Genomic DNA, 21,351 nt, shown 5'->3' with positions numbered 1-21,351 from the left:
CTATATTTTATAACATTTTTTAATTTGTAACTTGCAACTATGTATTCCTCTGTTTAGCCTTTAATAGTTGGATTCTATTAACTTCCTTTATCTCTTATAATACAAGCCATTTGTCATCCAACTTGTTCAATCCAGTCCAGGATCAAAGATGAACATCTATTCCAGTAGCAGCAGGAGCAAGACAAGAACAAACTGTGAATGGATCATCAATCCACCACAATCTCTTTAACTCAAGTTAATCAACAATTTCCAATAACAAATTAAAATAAGCCTTCTTAAAAATGAGGTATGGAAAAACAAGACACCAGAGAAAAAAAAAACTCAAGCATGTAGAGGAACGTGCACTCCGCACACAGACATTGACCAGACTGGGGTTTGAGGCCAAGACTACTATCAATGACTTGGCAGTTTCGGCCACTATGCTATCTTGCTGATCCCTTTATAATATGCTTCTGATAATACCAGCTAACATACAAATTATCTGTGAACATCAAAAGGTCAGTGCTCCTATTAAAACCTCCACTGAGCCATTATCTCAAGACCACTTTATCTTTTCAGGTAGCAATACTGTGAAAACATTCATAAATTGGCTTCTACCAGCCAAAGGTCATTGAACATTTCACATTGTACAAATGAACGGTCAGAAAGTAAAGGATAATGAATACATTGTAACACTTTGTTTATATGACTTACAATAGCTGAACAATAAACCTCTCCATCTGGCACAGAAGAAAAGCCATCACAAGCATAACGGAGTGACTGGCACAACATAAATCACAAATTGTTGAGACAATTCTAGATATTTAATAAGAAAACATACACTCTTCTCTTTGAAGATAAAAGCACAGATTAAGTCTTATCAGATCCAGTGAAGAATTAAAAAATGAAACCTACCTTAGTAAGTGTTGTAATAAAAATATTCATAACTAAGGAAAATAGAAATCATTGAACCTTACTTAAATTGGGTTATCACACAGAGTTGGGTAGGTATCACACACTGATTGTCTGATATTCTTACATTATCCCTGTTTCCATGTGCATTTTCGCCAGTGTATTGCATATTATAAATATGTGCAATTGAACTTAGCTGGAGACTTTAAAACTTGAAACCTAACAAGAGAAAGTCAACAAAATGGATGTGTGCATGAGTTTTGCTATTTATTCTAACCACACTGCTTTGAATTCAGTGATGGTTGTTGACATGTGTACGTGGGTACGTAAATACATTCTGTGATGGACTTGCACCCTGTACCTGATAATTCTTGATGAACTTTTTTGATGTCAGTGCTGTTTGCTCAAGTTCTTAAATCATTTGAGCCTTTCACAGAAAATGCTGGGTCAAAAAAGTTTTACACTGTCTGGGTCTTTAGTCTAACGGTCACACTCAACACTCTTACTCCCCACCTAACTCAACATCCCCAAACACTCTTTAAGGGCTATTTTATTTCTACCAATCAAGCTAATTTGTGTGTCCTTGGGAGCACCCAGACAAAATCATCATGGACACACTGAGCTAAGCACTGAACAAATGTGGAGCCCAATGTTAAGCAGATTATACGAAAATCAACATATACAGTATAGTGGAAATATGTTTGCACCAAAAATAATAACAAGAAATCTGGAATAAAATGTGCAAGAAGTAGTCAAGATGTTCTTCTTCATTTACAGGCAACAGCCTCATGTTTTTTAGCAAATAACAGATCAATGTGGATACACCTGTGACAAGAGTCTGAAAGCTAACAGATAACAGACAAAGTCAATACTGACCCTGGCTAAGAATTCAGAACACAAATAAAATGGAACAGCATATGTGATGAAAACAGGATCATTCAACTTGGTGGGCAATGGAAAAAAAGGTAATGAGGTATTACAATGAAAAAGAATCAAAAGATGTTGGGAAAATATTAAAGCATCAGCATCTATTATGTTATCATATGCTGAGCAGCACTTAAGAGTACTAAATGTTATTCTTGATCTCTCAATATGATATGGACTAAGTAAGGTGCCAAGAAACTCAAATCCTCTGATGGTTACGATTCCATAAATAAGATGCTCAAACTCAGTCTTGAAATCTGTTGATTACACACTGGGCCCCCTATTTAAAGAACTCCTGATTTAATTAACTTCTTGTTTATTTGTTGGATGGCATGGTGGTGCCTCAGTTTGCCTTAAATTCCTTGTTAAAAACTGGAATGGCAATGGTCTACACAGGTGGTTAGAAAATTATGAGTGTGCTCATTGGCAGACTGGTACCCCTTGCAGGAATGTTTCCTGCTTATGTTGACATTACTGGTAAATTCTTTTGATTACCACAAGCCTGAAGCAGACTCTGGAATTCATGAATTTGCTTGTCTCTATTGGATGCAAAATGCCTCTGTGCTCTCACTTTTACTCTCTTTTCTGACTAATTTTATTCCATTTAAAATGGTTTCTTAAAGTAGGTTAATTCTAAGAACTATGTATAATGGTAAATGACAAATTATCATGCAGGAGGTTATCACTTATTATCATTCATACATTTGCTTATTCATTGCAAATTCATCTTTAAAAAAATATTTTTTATACAATATTAATGGTAATCAAGGTTTCCAATTCAGGAGTAAGCGCTGCTGAGATAGCTTCCTTTATAACTTAAAAATGGATTAAGGGGGTTCTAAAAAATGAAGGAATTATTTATTTTATTTTAGCAACATACAGGACAATAATAATGGACATATTGGTCATATTTATTGATTCTGTCATATTTATTGATTCTGTACACATCTCAAATGTTTTCTTTGGGTTGTTTTGGCCCCTGAAGAGTGAATGGAGGCGTGAGCATGTGTGCAGGTGTGATAGTTCAACACCCAGTTCATCAGTAGTTCTTATTATGATAGGGTCCACAACTACTAACCATGAACTGGATTCAGCAGGTCTGATAGACAAATTCTTGTTTACTCACATTAAATGCAGGTACAGTGTCACAAGCAGTCAAATTTAGAAAACAGATCATATCAAATCGGGTTTCAACATCTTAAGAGATTTGCTGTAAAGGTAACTTGGAACTGCTAAGGCCCTTGAAAAAGCAAAATGGAGCACATTTCCCTGCCAAACATGAACAAAGAGAGACAAATGCAGGGATTGACTTGGATCAAAAATGAGCCCTGTGCTTGTGTCCAAACTGGCCAATCACAATCAGCCAGATACCAATCATCACTGTAACCACCCTGAACCCAAGTTAAGTAGTATAAACAGTGATTCTCACTCAAGTTCACTGTGGCCATACCTTTATGTGCTAATCAATTTCCTCTTTTAATATTACTCCTACCTTAATTGAACAAGCTGTTACTAACACAGAAATCACAAACTAATTATGCTAAATGTTTACTGAAAAAATAATTAAATTACTTGTGTTAAATGAGAAATAATGTGATATTTTATACTCTTTTTAATAATTTGTTTTTGTTATTTAAGCCATTATTTACTAATAAGCTCAAAAGTGGGTATGACACTGAAATGGTTGCATCCTTTAGCATTCACTGTTGTTTACCCTGCCATTTGTTCTGCCCATCATTAACTGTCAATATTTGTATACAAGTAACAGCGCAAACTCCACACAAAAAATGGATTATAAAAAAAGAGTTATTTATTTAAATATATGGCAAAAGTATAAATATTTCTTAATTTCTAATGTATGAAAATCTCACACGTGTACATTTTGCTTAACAGAAATATAATGAAGAAAAATGGTCAACTAATGCAAATACTGATATCAATTTATAGCAAAAATGACTGAATGATTATGAAATGACAGGAACAAAACCTGAAGAACAACTACTAAAGTATAATCTATATAACCAAAATTAAAAGCAAATGTTATGCAAATCTCACACTGCCCTTTAAAATTTCTGACACTAAATCAGCTTCTTTGTCTATCTGCCTTTCAAAAACTATTCTCTGATGCTCTAGAGATGGTAAAATTGCCCTTAACTTTGAAAAACTATAGAATATGTCAGGGCCCAGCACATGTACAAAGTTAGGTTGTAATCTTAGTTAAACATTTGATCATTGCTTGCTCGTTAATGTTACCTCCACTCCATATGTGTTTGAAAATTAGATGAAACACGTTAGATCATTGGCTAACTTAAACTAGACGAAATAAAATTTGAATCACAAGGTCTTGTTTAACAGCATGATCCTAAACTTTCAACTTACCATTTACTGTTGTAGTTGCTGCTTAGTACTTAATTTAAAAATTCTACTAATTTGAGTATTCTTATGAACTACCTTGCATTCACAACTCATCATGCTGAACAGGATGCTGAGCTGTCCACTGCTGCACTGAGACTATTTTTAGGAAGTCAAAATAAATCATTGGTTTTCTTAATCTTTATTGCACCATACTGGAATGATTTAATTTCTTCCTTATTTTCCTATCTTCCCCATTTTTGCTTTTCTGTAATCATGTGTTTCACACTTCCCTGTTCTTTGCATTGCTTAGGGTGCTAGATTAGGGTGTTGGTGGGCAGTTTAGGGAGTAGTAGGCTTTTGTGATTGGACAGGACATGGAGGATTGGTTGTCCGTTGCTGGTGTAAATGCAGGTTTACAGGCTCACCGTGTAACATGTTGATCGCCCGATGGTTAATGTGGAGAACATTTAAAACATACACTGACCTGGCCTTTTGCTCTCTTTCTGTCTCCTCTCATGTGCTAGAAGGCTATCTGTTCTTTTGATCTGAGAAGGGAGGAACTGCAGGACAAAGTCATCGTCACTGCTTGCATGCTGTGTGTGTTTGAGTGACAGCTCCTGTTTGAATAAAGGCTTTGGGAATGTTCCTGTCTTCAAAACAATAAAGCTTATTTTTTCAGAACCATGGATTCACCTCCTTCTCTCTGTGTGTGTGTATATATGTATATATATATCTATATACATATCTTATCTATATATCTATTTATTATAAGGCAAATACACAAAGTATATATACGAAAGCTGTATCATGGGTCAGCATTCATACACTATTTGTCAAACATTTTACAACTCTCCCGTTTTTACTGTTTTTATTGAATTTTAAGCAGTTCGGGTTCCATGAAAAACCTGAACTGGTACATAGAGGGTGAAACAACAGTCTGTTTCAACACTGCTTTTATACTGATGGAAGGTTATTGCAGTATCTGCTAGCTGATATGTTTTAAAAGGAGAAAAATGAAACATAAAAAGAAAAAAAGGGTCAAAACCAGGAGGTCAATAAAACCAAACTGTCTAAAACCAAAAAGAAGAGTGAAAAAAGAAGCCTTAGAATGTAACAAAAGTGAGAATATCAGAGATCAAAATAATTATTTAGAAGGCCACAAACCATGGCTTATCTGCTAGATGAAGACGAGGTGAACTGGCTGACTTGCATTTTCCTAACAAACCCAGGGGATACACCCTCTACATGAAACAACATGACATCAGCCAATTTCTTGAAGCATCCCCTGGAACATTCTGTTAACTTGAGTCTCTTTATGATATTTCTAATGTATACTGTATACCAAAATGCTTAATGCCCAAACTATGTTACTGCTATAACTATACTATTTTCTCACGTTATCTAGACAATGGGATGCGATGCGATGGCCAGAAATTAAACATAATCCAAAATATATAACACATTTTGTAAGTAATCAACACAATTTGTGATTCCTGTAGAAGTTGTTTGTGTGAGTGTTCAAGGCTTAAATAACTTCCATTGAAGCTGGAAAAGCTATACGTTGTTGACTCATTACTTGTCTATGAAAAAGGCCTTCTAGGTTGTATAACTGTCAGTTTATGCTAACTTAAACTTTTTTTTTAACATTTGGCAGAGTTGAATAAAAACTGTGAAAATAGGGGTGTTCTAAAACTTTGCCCAGCAGTGTATATTCACTTACCCAATACTGAATGTGATTAATCTAGATACCAACTGGATAGGTTATTGCCCCCAGGAGAGCAAGGGACCATAACCTATCCAGACAGCATCTGCCACAAGCCAGGAATAAATTCCGGAAAGTGCATCACACCAAAATTGGGCAAACTCGATAAGTTATCCATATTCACTCATATACTGTCTATCAAAATAACATCATTTGAGGGCAACATTAAAAATGTCCATGGTTGCCAAGCAAATCAGGCAGTGCCTTAGGGCTCGTTTATACTTCACGTTCAAAACACTGACGTGCACGCATCATGGCTGCCATATGTTCCCAGCATTCATTTGACACGTGCGAGTTGCAATACCAGCAAAAAGTTGGAGAGCGCAGTGTGTTCTTCATGTTACAGAAAGTCTCTATGCGGATTCTACGGGATCAATGTGCTTGCTTCGATGTTTGATGAATGGTTCGATGTGGTGAAGCAAAATGCTGACATACAGATGCATTCATGGTGCTTTTATATTCAAGAGTCACATATTCCCGATCGTAATGACATGATACACTTTAAAAGTCTTACATACCATCTTTTGGGCCATCTTTTCTTTCTGGGGCTTCCTTTTGACCCAACAGCAGCGGCAAACAGCAATAGATCACCACACAGAACACATTAAATGTATGATATTCCAACTCTCTGCACATTTAGAATCCTTAGATTTATACTTGATATCACTTTCATGATGAAATGCATTAAAGTATGTATATTACATTTTACAGATAAATCGTTAATTTGGTTTAAATAATGAATACTGTACTGTTAATAATTACACACATGGGGGTGATACAGTGGCACAGCGGTAGCACAGCTATCTCACAGTGAGTCACGTGGCTGGTATTCCCTGCCTGGAGTTTGCATGTTTTCCTGCTGGGTTTCCACATTGTGCTCCAGTTTCCTTCCAAAAGATATGCAGACTTGGGGATCTGAAAATGACTCCAGTGTATGCGAGTGCTTGTAATCTCCTTGCAATGAGCTGAGGCCCCGTCCAGTGATCGTTTCTGCCTCGTGCCCAGTGTTTTCTGGAATGGACACATCCCTGGATTGATGGATTTAATCATTAAACATTCTTTTCAGAGACATTGCGGTAAGGTGTCATCGGAATTTAATGGGTATTCCAGGCAATTCACAACACAGAGAAGCCGAACCTGTTCTCACCATGATAATACAGTCATATGAAAATGTTTGGGAAACCCACTTAATTCTTTGGATTTTTGTTTAGCATTGGCTGAGCTTTCAAAGTAGCAACTTCCTTTCAATATATGACATGCCTTATGGAAACAGTAGTATTTCAGCAGTGACATTAAGTTTATTGGATTAACAGAAAATATGCAATATGCATCATAACAAAATTAGACAGGTGCATAAATTTGGGCACCCCAACAGAGATATTACATCAATACTTAGTTGAGCCTCCTTTTGCAAATATAACAGCCTCTAGATGCCTCCTATAGCCTTTGATGAGTGTCTGTATGGAAGTATTTTTGACCAATCTTCCATACAAAATCTCTCCAGTTCAGTTAAATTTGATGGCTGCCGAGCATAGACAGCCTGCTTCAAATCATCCCATAGATTTTTGATGATATTCAAGTCAGGGCAACTGTGATGGCCATTCCAGAACATTGAATTCACCTTCTGCATGAATGCCTTTGTAGATTTCGAAATGTGTTTTGGGTCATTGTCTTTTTGGAATATCCAACCCCTGCATAACTTCAACTTTGTGACTGATGCTTGAACATTATCCTGAAGGATTTGTTGATATTGGGTTTAATTCATCCGACCCTCGACTTTAACAAGGGCCCCAGTCCCTGAACTAGCCACACAGCCCCACAGCATGATGGAACCTCCACCAAATTTGAGAGTAGTTAGCAGGTGTTTTTCTTAGAATGTGGTGTTCTTCTTCCACCATGCAAAGCGCTTTTTGTTATGACCAAATAAGTCAATTTTTGTCTCATCAGTCCAAACAACTTTGTTCCAAAATGAATCTGGCTTGTCTAAATGAGCATTTGCATACAACAAGACTGTTTGTGGCGTGAGTGCAGAAAGGGCTTCTTTCTCATCATCCTGCCATACAGATGTTCTTTGTGCAAATTGAGGTGAATTGTAGAACAATATACAGCTACACCATCTGCAGCAAGATGTTCTTGCAGGTCTTTGGAGGTGATCTGTGGGTTGTCTGTAACCATTTTCACAATACTGCACAGATGCCGCTCCTGTATTTTTCTTGGCCTGCCAGACCTGGGTTTAACAGCAACTGTGCCTGTGGCCTTCCATTTCCTGATTACATTCCTTACAGTTGAATCTGACAGTTTAAACGTCTCAGATAGCTTTTTGTAGCCTTCCCATAAACCATGATACTGAAAAATCTTTGTTTTCAGATCTTTTGAGAGTTGCTTTGAGGATCCCATGCTATCACTCTTCAGAGGAGAGTCAAAGGGAAGCACAACTTGCAACTGACCACCTTAAATACCTTTTCTCATGATTGGACACACCTGTCTATGAAGTTCAAGGCTTAACTAGCTAATCCAACCAATATGGTGTTGCAAGTAATCAGTATTGAGCAGTTAGATGCATTCAAATCAGCAAAATTACAAGGGTACCCAACTTTTTGCACAGCCAGTTTTTCACATTTGATTTAATTTCATACAACTAAATACTGCTTCACTAAAAATCTTTGTTCGGAAAACACCCCAGTACTCAGATGTTCCTAGGAAATGAAAGACATACCACTTTTATCTTTTTTTTGTTGAAAGTAGAGTCAATTATTATGCAGGCTGTGAGGGGTTCCCAAACTTTTTCATATGACTGTATCTCACACTGTCACCTTCTGGATTCCTCCAGATTTGCATAAAGTATGCGTGCAAGTATAAACAGTAAAACGCTTGCATAGCAGGAGTATGCGTCGTGTAAAATATAAACCTGTCCTTAGGCTGGGGCCAAACCCAGGACTGTCAATATAACTTCTTTACTCTAAATGTACAGGGAGTGCAGAATTATTAGGCAAGTTGTATTTTGAGGATTAATTTTAATATGGAACAAACACAGTGCTATCAGTCAATCCAAAATGTTAATAAACCTGAAACCTGAATGTTTCACAACGGAAATGTGAGTGTGAACATCATCAGGGGAATACATATGTCAAAGACAATTATTAGGCAACTAAGTGTGCAGATTTATTATGCAACTAAAGGAAAAATGAAACTTTTCCCATCTCACTTGTTTATTTTCATCTGTTATAGTGAGAATAATAAACAAACACCTCAAAATTTACAAATAAACATCTCTGACATTTTAAAAAAAATAAATCAATCAATCAATGACCAATATAGCCACCCTTCTTTCCAATAACAGTCATAAGCCTTTCCATTCATGGAGTCTGTCAGTTTCTTGATCTGTTGACGATCAGCTTTTTGTGGAGCAGTGACTACAGCCTCCCAGACACTCTTCAGAGAGGTGTATTGTTTTTCTCCCCGTAAATCTAGCGTTTAAGAAGTGCCCACAAGTTCTCGATAGGGTTTAGGTCAGATGAGGAAGGGGGCCATGTCATTATTCCTTCATCTTTAAGTCCTTTACTGGCTGGCCACGCAGTGAGAACTTCGATGCAAGTGATGGAGCATTGGCCTGCATAAAAATCATGGTCTTTTCCTGTATCACTGTTTGAAGAAAGTGTCTTCAAAAACTGGCAGTAGGTTTGGGAGTTGATTTTGAGTTCATCTTCAATGCAAAAGGTCCAACTAGCTCATCTTTAAAAATACCAGCTCATACCAGTACCCCACCTCCACGTTGGAGTGGAGCTCTGTGCCCATTACTGATCCACAGGTCCATCCATCTGGTCCATCAAGAGTCACTCTCATCTCATCGGTCCATAAAACCTTTGAAAAAATCTGTCTTCAGATATTTCTTGGCCCAGTTTTGACGCTTCAACTTATGTTTCTTGTTCAGTGGTGGTTGGGTTTCAGCCCTCCTTACCTTGGCCATGTCTTTGAGCACTGAACACCTTGTACTTCTGGGCACTCCAGGTAGGTTGCAGCTCTGGAATATGAAAGTACTGGAGGATAATGGGTTCCTGGTAGCTTCACGCTTGATTCTTCTCAAATCTTTGGCAGCTAATTTGCATCTTTTGTTCTGAACACGTTTCTTGCGACCCTGTTGACTATTTGCAACAAAATGTTTGATTTATAGCTACTATTACAAATTTAGCTGATGCCTCTATCAAAGATGACTTACAAGATAAGGACATAGTATAATTTCTTACATACATTTCTGTATTTGGAACACAAGCAGGATTAAGTGACTTTTTCAGCATCACACAGTAAATCAATGATAGGTGGGGTTGAATAAGCAACCTCAAGGTTAAAAGTCCAATGCCTTATCCACTATACAACACCACAGTATTCTACCTACCTTTATATCCCTTATATCTGCTCACTATCTGTCACTCCATTACTTTTACCTCATTCTGGCTAGATTTGCACTGAGATATTAAAGCCCAAATCGAACTGAATCCCTGAACATATTTTTTTTCCTGCTGACGCTCTTCCATTTTTCTATGCTTTAGAAGTTGAGCTAATTTTCTAAACCGGAAAAGTTGGTGTAGAAGGGTTAAAGTGTTATATGCTTAAACATTTTCTGCCATGATTTACTCCACTTCTGATTTTCAGCAGCTTTGATGACTCCCAATGACTGGAGTGAGAATCAATATAAAACATCTGTGCATTAAAAATTTTGTTTCTTCACTGCACCACTTACTGTTCACTTTGCCTATCAAAAATCTTTTAACATATTTTATATTGCACAAAAAGTAATCAAGCAACTTCCTCAAGTGAAAATCTCAGATTAGATATGGGAGATTAGAAGTCAAATGGAATTCAGTACCACATACTAAAGCAGTCCATTTCTGATATCAATAAATAAATCAGATATAAATAAATAAATCAGATACTGATTTTACACTGAAATCTAATCTGTGTCAAATTTATATAAAAATTGGAACCAGGACATATCACAGTGGTTATATAAACATGGTCTCCAAAAGTAGTTTCTTCAATATGTAATTTAAGACAGACTGAAATAAATAACAGTTAATCAAGACACTACAACTGTTATTAGACATACCTTTAATTTGATCTCCTTCTTTAAATATGTTCTTATCCACAGTAAGAGAATATGGCATGGCTGGTGGGACGGTGTGATGCTTGTGTCCTGGCTTCATACTTCTACATGATTTGGTGACATGGCCATTACTGTAGGAACTAATTGGTTCCAGAAACAGAGCAGATCCAAACACCATTAGGAATACAGACTTGAAAGCCATCTGAAAAAACACATTAAAAATAACATTAGATTGTAATTAATTAACAAGATTATATTGTAATTAATTAATATTAATGGGCCAGGCTACAATTCTTGACCCGGTCATATTATAGCATTTAACAAAAACGTTTTCTCCTGAAATTCAATTTTAATCTTGCATTCTAATGTGTGCATTACAATAACTCCAGCAACAGCGTGTCAGCCTCATAAAGGACTATCAGTCTGTCCAGGGATGATTCCTGTATCGTGCCAAACGCTCTCAAGACATAATTCTAGCTTCTCAGGATCGCGTAAGAGAGTAAATGGCTGGCTGGATGGAAGGATGTAACTAAATGTAAATATCACACATAATGAGTGAGAAACAAAAGTACAAATGAATAAAAATGTAATGTTTACAATATTCTTTCAAAAGTACTTTCACATACAGTAACATTGCTAGACAGAACATTTTGAGCATACATACGTATAAGCCTCATTGGCAAGGCAGACTAGCCTATTAAAGTACAGCTGGGGACATTTGTAACTGTGGGAAAAGACCAGGTCATCACCAATTACAAGCACCCATCTCACCCCACTGCCCAACCCCCCTCCTGGTTACATTCAGTTTTAAATTTAGCAAAACTAACAAAAATTCTGTAAAAGATCAGAGACAGCATTTTTCCCCCGAGAGATAATACTCAGCCAGCTGACTGCAAGACATATAAACATTTATCAAATTGCTCTTGTTATCTTATTGCTTGTTCCTGTGGGACATCCGATGAGTCAATAAAAATACAGAAACATTAACCAAAGTTACTGTGTAACAAAAATCACTCTTAATAGTTTCAGGTGATAGTATTTGCAAGCATTTTATAAAATGTGTAAATTGAAAAAGACAGACAGCTGATTGTATTGTTTTGAAATACCCTGCATCTCATGAACAAGGGCTGTAAAAATGTTCAGCCCTCTAGGACTTTTCAGATTTTATTGTAACACAATATGCAATCTCAACTAGTTAATACTGCGATTTTGTTGCGGAGCAGCACAAAATAATTGGAAAAACATCCATCCATCCCTTTTCCAGTCCATTTATCTTGTTCATGTTCTCATTCTTTAAAAAACCTACCTACTTTTCACATGACACAGCATAATAAACTCTGGCACATCCATATATATTCTGAAGTCATATAATTTAGGCCATAAATTGGATTAAGCAAGTTTGAAAACAGATAAATGATTAGAAGATTTAAGGTTTCTTATACTGGGTCATGTGAGCTCCCTAGTGGCCACAGGTTTTTCACTCCAACCAATGCAATAATCAGAGATCATTCAATTCAATTTGTTTTAGTCTATCGCTCTTCACTGAGCATAGGCTCAGAAGAACAGCTATAATGCAGTGACAGAGATGATTAAACCATACAACATTTGCACCCATTTTAATCAACATAAACAAATCATGAAAATATAAGTCCATTAACATTACAATTGAGATAAGGCCAGCTGGCCAAGAAAGAGATGAAAACAAAGTTAATAGCAATATTAAAGAGCAAAAACTTGGGGTTTTGGGGGAAGGGGGTTAGGAATGTGTGGTTCACAAATGAGTTATAATGCAAAGCCCTATGCAATGTCATACAAAGCAACAGTTCAGATCAAATGGGTTAATTGGTTGTCCATCAGCTCCTGGAAACTCTACCGTATTACATAGGTTTGTGCTGGGTAGTCAAATAAGATGATTTGATTTTTTTAATTTTTAGACTCCAAGATTTTCATCATCTCTGGAATTATTTTTGATGAACAAGTGTAGGAATTTGGCAACACAACAGTAGCACTTACTGCCACAGGAGGATACAGAGAACAGATTTAAAACTGAGATGGTTCAGTAACAAGATAAACGGTGGGATAAACGTAACAAATGTATTCATGCGCAGATGGCAAACAAACAGTAATCTATACTAATAAAAGGCAAAGCCCTCACTCACTCGCTCACTCATCACTAATTCTCCAACTTCCCGTGTAGGTAGAAGGCTGAAATTTGGCAGGCTTATTCCTTACAGCTTACTTACAAAAGTTGGGCAGGTTTCATTTCTAAATTCTACGCGTAAGGGTCATAACTGGAAGCTATTTTTCTCCATATAATGTAATGGAGTTGAGTTGGAGATGGCTGTGGTGGGCGGAGTTTCGTGACATCATCACGCCTCCCACGTAATCACGCGAACACAGCGGAGAAGCTGTGTAAAGGCTGTTTCACAAAACCAGCAGAGTGTCTTATATGAGCATGCAGTCAGCTAAAGAAGGGAATCAATAAATATCTATATTCGTAATAACGAACAAAAAATAACGCATAAGCCGCTGGATTAAATAAAGGAAATGGGTACCTGAACAGTAAAGCAAGTCTCGAATAGCTACACAATAACTATAAGAATCGTATTAAACAAACAATAAAACACTACAGAACCGCGAAGCAAGGAGAAACGATGGCCTTATATGGCGTTCGTTTATAAAGCTGCGGAGAAGCTGTGTGAAGGCAGCTACACAAAAAAACAGCAGAGCGCCACACTCTGAATGTATTCCTGGCATCACCGTTATACCCTCTGATCTCCCATTTCAATTCAAATGCCTCAAATTTCCAGTAAGGCTCTGCTTCGCGATGACAATTAATAAGTCTCAGGGACACACCCTACAAAAGGTTGCCATTGATTTGAGGCAACATTGCTTTACTCTTGGACAAAACTATACGTTGCATTCTCAAAAGTAATCTCAGTGCACAGCTTGGTCATATAACAACTGGACTGCTGAACTGACAACGTGGTATACAAAAAGATCCTTAACAGATAGTTATTGGTATATTTTCCCTCAGTTTAAAAAGGTTTTCTATTTCTTCTTAATAAAAATTAAAAAACAATTCTTACGTAAGTGCAGGATTTTGCTATATACAGTATATATATATATATATATATATATATATATATATATATATATATATATGTAGATATGTATATATATATGTGTGTGTATATATATATATATATATATATATGTGTGTGTGTATATATTAATATTAGATATTAATCTGGTCAGTTAAGTAGCAGAGGGGTTGTTAATCAGTTTCAGCTGCTGTGGTGTTAATGAATTTAAAACAGATGCACTAGAGGGGCAACAATGAGATGACCCCCAAAACAGGAATGGTTTAACAGGTGGAGGCCACTGACATTTTTCCCTCCTCATCTTTTCTGACTTTTTCTTCACTAGTTTTACATTTGGCTACAGTCAGTGTCACTACTGGTAGCACGAGGTGATACCTGGACCCTACAGAGGTTGCACAGGTAGTCCAACTTCTCCAGGATGGCACATCAATACGTGTCATTGCCAGAAGGTTTGCTGTGTCTCCCTGCACAGTCTCAAGGGCATGGAGGAGATTCTAGGAGATAAGCAGTTACTCTAGGAGAGCTGGAGAGGGCCATAGAAGGTCCATAACCCATCAGCAGGACCAGTATCTGCTCCTTTGGGCAAGGAGGAACAGGATGAGCACTGCCAGAGCCCTACAAAATGACCTCCAGCAGGCCACTGGTGTGAATGTCTCTGACCAAACAATCAGAAACAGACTTCATGAGGGTTGCCTGAGGGCCCAAATGTCTACTGCCCTGTGCTCACTGCACAGCACCGGGAGCTCAATTGGCATTTGCCATAGAATACCAGAATTGGCAGGTCCACCACTGGCGTCCTGTGCTTTTCACAGATGAGAGCAGGTTCACCCTGAGTATATGTGAAAGACGGAAAGGGTCAGGAGAAGCCGTGGAGAATATTATGCTGCCTGTAACATCGTTTAGCATGACTGGTTTGGTGGTGTGTCAGTGATGATCTTGGAGGCATATCCATGGAGCGACTCACAGACCTCTACAGGCTAGACAACGGCATCTTGACTGCCATTAGGTATCAGGATGAAATCCTTGGACCCATTGTCAGACCCTACGCTGGTGCAGTAGGTCCTGGTTTCCTCCTAATGCACGACAATGCCCGGCCTCATGTGGCAAGAGTATGCAGGCAGTACCTGGAGGATGAAGGAATTGAAACAACTGAATGGCCTTCACGATCCCCTGACTTAAACCCAATAGAACATCTGTGGGACATTATGTTTCGGTCCATTAGGCGCCAGGTTGCTCCTCAGACTGTACAACAGCTCAGGGATGCCCTCATACAGATCTGGGAGGAAATGCCACAAGACACCATCCATCGTCTCATTAGGAGCATGCCCCGACGTTGTCAAGCATGCATACAAGCTCGTGTCTTGCCACACAAGATACTGAAAAGCATTTTGAGTAGCAGAAATTAAGTTTTTGAAAAATGGACTCGCCTGCCACATCTTCATTTCACTCTGATTTTAGGGTGTCTACACAATTGAGCCCTCTGTAGGCAGAAAACTTTTATTTCCATTAAAAGACTTGGCATCCTTTTGTTCCTAAGACATTGGCCTGTCGTTATTTGTATAGATATCCAACTTCATATTGAGATCTGATGTATCTAATGTGTTTCTTTAAAGTGTTCCTTTAATTTTTGTGAGCAGTGTATATATATATATATATATATATATATATATATATATATATATATATATATATATATGTGTGTGTATATATGTAGATATGTATATATATGTAGATCTATATATTATATATATATACAGTGGTGTGAAAAACTATTTGCCCCTTCCTGATTTCTTATTCTTTTGCATGTTTGTCACACAAAATGTTTCTGATCATCAAACACATTTAACCATTAGTCAAATATAACACAAGTAAACACAAAATGCAGTTTTTAAATGATGGTTTTATTATTTAGGGAGAAAAAAATCCAAACCTACATGGCCCTGTGTGAAAAGTAATTGCCCCTTGTTAAAAATAACCTAACTGTGGTGTATCACACCTGAGTTCAATTTCCGTAGCCACCCCCAGGCCTGATTACTGCCACACCTGTTTCAATCAAGAAATCACTTAAATAGGAGCTGCCTGACACAGAGAAGTAGACCAAAAGCACCTCAAAAGCTAGACATCATGCCAAGATCCAAAGAAATTCAGGAACAAATGAGAACAGAAGTAATTGAGATCTATCAGTCTGGTAAAGGTTATAAAGCCATTTCTAAAGCTTTGGGACTCCAGCGAACCACAGTGAGAGCCATTATCCACAAATGGCAAAAACATGGAACAGTGGTGAACCTTCCCAGGAGTGGCGGCCGACCAAAATTACCCCAAGAGCGCAGAGACGACTCATCCGAGAGGTCACAAAGACCCCAGGACAATGTCTAAAGAACTGCAGGCCTCACTTGCCTCAATTAAGGTCAGTGTTCACGACTCCACCATAAGAAAGAGACTGGCAAAACGGCCTGCATGGCAGATTTCCAAGACGCAAACCACTGTTAAGCAAAAGAACATTAGGGCTCGTCTCAATTTTGCTAAGAAACATCTCAATGATTGCCAAGACTTTTGGGAAAATACCTTGTGGACTGATGAGACAAAAGTTGAACTTTTAGAAGGCAAATGTCCGTTACATCTGGTGTAAAAGGAACACAGCATTTCGAAAAGAACATCATACTAACAGTAAAATATGGTGGTGGTAGTGTGATGATCTGGGGTTGTTTTGCTGCTTCAGGACCTGGAAGGCTTGCTGTGATAGATGGAACCATGAATTCTACTGTCTACCAAAAATCCTGAAGGAGAATGTCCGCCATCTGTTCGTCAACTCAAGCTGAAGCGATCTTGGGTGCTGCAACAGGACAATGACCCAAAACACACCAGCAAATCCACCCTGAATGGCTGAAGAAAAACAAAATGCCAGATGTAACGGGACATTTGCCTTCCAAAAAGTTCAACTTTTGTCTCATCAGTCCACAAGGTATTTTCCCAAAAGTCTTGCCAATCATTGAGATGTTTCTTAGCAAAATTGAGGAGCGAGCCCTAATGTTCTTTTTGCTTAATAGTGGTTTGCATCTTGGAAATCTGCCATGCAGGCCGTTTTTGCCCAGTCTCTTTCTTATGGTGGAGTCGTGAACACTGACCTTAATTGAGGCAAGTGAGGCCTGCAGTTCTTTAGACGTTGTCCTGGGGTCTTTTGTGACCTCTTGGATGAGTCATCTCTGCACTCTTGGGGTAATTTTGGTCAGCCGGCCACTCCTGGGAAGGTTCACCACTGTTCCATGTTTTTGCCATTTGTGGATAATGGCTCTCACTGTGGTTAAGCTGGTGTCCCAAAGCTTTAGAAATGGCTTTATAACCTTTACCAGACTGATAGATCTCAATTACTTCTGTTCTCATTTCTTCCTGAATTTCTTTGGATCTTGGCATGATGTCTAGCTTTTGAGGTGCTTTTGGTCTACTTCTCTGTGTCAGGCAGCTCCTATTTAAGTGATTTCTTGATTGAAACAGGTGTGGCAGTAATCAGGCCTGGGGTGGCTACGGAAATTGAACTCAGCTGTGATACACCACAGTTAGGTTATTTTTTAACAAGGGGGCAATTACTTTTTCACACAGGGCCATGTAGGTTTGGATTTTTTTCTCCCTAAATAATAAAAACCATCATTTAAAACTGCATTTTGTGTTTACTTGTGTTATATTTGACTAATGGTTAAATGTGTTTGATGATCAGAAACATTTTGTGTGACAAACATGCAAAAGAATAAGAAATCAAGAAGGGGGCAAATAGTTTTTCACACCACTGTATATATACATACTGTATATGTATGTATGTGTATATATATATATATATATATATATATATATATATATATATATGTATGTGTATATATATATATATATATATATATATATATATATATATATATATATATGTGTATGTATGTGTGTATATGTATGTATGTGTGTATATATATATGTATATATATATATGTATATATATATATATATATATATATATATATACGTACATATACACACATACATACATATATACACATACATACATATATATATAATCATCTTACGTTATTTTTAAAATGTTTGCTTTTCTTTTTCATAACTTCTTTAACACACTACTTCTCCGCTGCGAAGTGCGGGTATTCTGCTAGTCTATACTAATAAAAAGCAAATCCCTCACTGACTCACTCACTCACTCATCACTAATTCTCCAACTTCCCGTGTAGGTAGAAGGCTGAAATTTGGCAGGCTCATTCCTTACATCTTACTTACAAAAGTTGGGCAGGTTTCATTTCGAAATTCTACGCGTAATGATCATAACTGGAACCTATTTTTCTCCATATACTGTAATGGATGTTAGCTCGAGGGCCGTGGTGGGCGGAGCTGCGTGTGACATCATCACGCCTCCCACGTAATCACGTGAACTGACTGTGACCGCAGTACGTAGAAAAGAAGGAAGAGGTTCCAAAGAGCACTGAAGAAAAACAGCGAATACTTTATTCGCGCGAGATACAAAGTTTAATGAGAAGACACAAGGTATAAGCGAGACTTTGGATCACTTTGTAACGGAGTTAAAATTGCTGTAGCGAGAAACTTTTAAGTGCTGGGTCTTAGCTAACATTAAATAAAGCCGTGGACATCGCAACATCACACAAGAGAGCAGCTCACGTGAACTGACTGAGCGCAGTGGTGAGAGTGATCACTTCCATGCATCAAACCTGTTTAAAAAACGCATTACACAATTGACAAGGTGATGGCTTTATATGTTGTTCGTTTATAAAACAGCAGAGAAGCTGTGTAAAGGCTGTTTCACAAAAAACCAGCGGAGCGTCTTATATGAGCAGACAGTCAGCTAAAGAAGGGAATCAATAAATACAGTGGTGTGAAAAACTATTTGCCCCCTTCCTGATTTCTTATTCTTTTGCATGTTTGTCACACAAAATATTTCTGATCATCAAACACATTTAACCATTAGTCAAATATAACACAAGTAAACACAAAATGCAGTTTTTAAATGATGGTTTTTATTATTTAGGAAGAAAAAAAATCCAAACCTACATGGCCCTGTGTGAAAAGTAATTGCCCCTTGTTAAAAATAACCTAACTGTGGTGTATCACACCTGAGTTCAATTTCCGTAGCCACCCCCAGGCCTGATTACTGCCACACCTGTTTCAATCAAGAAATCACTTAAATAGGAGCTGCCTGACACAGAGAAGTAGACTAAAAGCACCTCAAAAGCTAGACATCATGCCAAGATCCAAAGAAATTCAGGAACAAATGAGAACAGAAGTAATTGAGATCTATCAGTCTGGTAAAGGTTATAAAGCCATTTCTAAAGCTTTGGGACTCCAGCGAACCACAGTGAGAGCCATTATCCACAAATGGCAAAAACATGGAACAGTGGTGAACCTTCCCAGGAGTGGCCGCCACCAAAATTACCCCAAGAGCGCGAGAGATGACTCATCCGAGAGGTCACAAAAGACCCCAGGACAACGTCTAAAGAACTGCAGGCCTCACTTGCCTCAATTAAGGTCAGTGTTCACGACTCCACCATAAGAAAGAGACTGGGCAAAACGGCCTGCATGGCAGATTTCCAAGACGCAAACCACTGTTAAGCAAAAAGAACATTAGGGCTCGTCTCAATTTTGCTAAGAAACATCTCAATGATTGCCAAGACTTTTGGGAAAATACCTTGTGGACTGATGAGACAAAAGTTGAACTTTTGGAAGGCAAATGTCCCGTTACATCTGGCGTAAAAGGAACACAGCATTTCAGAAAAAGAACATCATACCAACAGTAAAATATGGTGGTGGTAGTGTGATGGTCTGGGGTTGTTTTGCTGCTTCAGGACCTGGAAGGCTTGCTGTGATAGATGGAACCATGAATTCTACTGTCTACCAAAAATCCTGAAGGAGAATGTCCGCCATCTGTTCGCCAACTCAAGCTGAAGCGATCTTGGTGCTGCAACAGGACAATGACCCAAAACACACCAGCAAATCCACCTCTGAATGGCTGAAGAAAAACAAAATGAAGACTTTGGAGTGGCCTAGTCAAAGTCCTGACCTGAATCCAATTGAGATGCTATGGCATGACCTTAAAAAGGCGGTTCATGCTAGAAAACCCTCAAATAAAGCTGAATTACAACAATTCTGCAAAGATGAGTGGGCCAAAATTCCTCCAGAGCGCTGTAAAAGACTCATTGCAAGTTATCGCAAACGCTTGATTGCAGTTATTGCTGCTAAGGGTGGCCCAACCAGTTATTAGGTTCAGGGGGCAATTACTTTTTCACACAGGGCCATGTAGGTTTGGATTTTTTTTTTCCCTAAATAATAAAAACCATCATTTAAAAACTGCATTTTGTGTTTACTTGTGTTATATTTGACTAATGGTAAATGTGTTTGATGATCAGAAACATTTTGTGTGACAAACATGCAAAAGAATAAGAAATCAGGAAGGGGGCAAATAGTTTTTCACACCACTGTATCTATAATCGTAATAAACGAACAAAAAATAACTTACAAGCCGCGGATTAAATAAAGGAAATGGGTACCTGAACAGTAAAGCAAGTCTCGAATAGCTACACAATAACTATAAGAATCGTATTAAACAAACAATAAAACACTACAGAACCGCGAAGCAAGGAGAAACGATGGCCTTATATGGCGTTCGTTTATAAAGCTGCGGAGAAGCTGTGTGAAGGCAGCTACACAAAAAAACAGCAGAGCCAAACTCTGAATGTATTCCTGGCATCACCAAGTATACCCTCTGATCTCCCATTTCAATTCAAATGCCTCAAATTTCCAGTAAGGCTCTGCTTCACGATGACAATTAATAAGTCTCAGGGACAGACCCTACAAAAGGTGGCCTTTGATTTGAGGCAACATTGCTTTCCTCCTGGACAAAACTATACGTTGCATTCTCAAAAGTAATCTCAGTGCACAGCTTGGTCATATAACAACTGGACTGCTGAACTGACAACATGGTATACAAAAAGATCCTTAACAGATAGTTATTGGTATATTTTCCCTCAGTTTAAAAAGGTTTTTATTTCTTCTTAATAAAAATTAAAAAACAATTCTTCGTCAATTCTGGGCCAACATTTCTAAAGAATGCTTTCAGCACCTCGTTGAATCAATGCCACGTAGAATTAAGGCAGTTCTGAAGGTGAAAGGGGGTCAAAGGCCGTATTAGTATGGTGTTCCTAATAATCCTT

At 37.9% G+C, this 21,351-nt stretch overlaps 1 protein-coding gene across 1 annotated transcript in view; it reads right to left on the bottom strand.

Annotated features, from left to right (window-relative positions):
* The window catches only part of frrs1a (ferric-chelate reductase 1a), a 70,543-nt gene that overhangs the window by 28,039 nt on the left and 21,153 nt on the right, over positions 1-21,351 (bottom strand). Inside the window, exon 2 of the mRNA XM_039734523.1 lies at positions 11,037-11,235. Within this exon, the coding sequence (XP_039590457.1) occupies positions 11,037-11,235 (199 nt within the window). The remainder of the gene's footprint in view (positions 1-11,036; positions 11,236-21,351) is intronic.

The sequence above is a fragment of the Polypterus senegalus genome, chromosome 14 (assembly GCF_016835505.1).
Source record: "Polypterus senegalus isolate Bchr_013 chromosome 14, ASM1683550v1, whole genome shotgun sequence".
Taxonomy (NCBI): domain Eukaryota; kingdom Metazoa; phylum Chordata; class Cladistia; order Polypteriformes; family Polypteridae; genus Polypterus; species Polypterus senegalus.
Note: the sequence above shows the minus strand (reverse complement) of the source record. Positions and strands in the feature narration are given on the sequence as shown.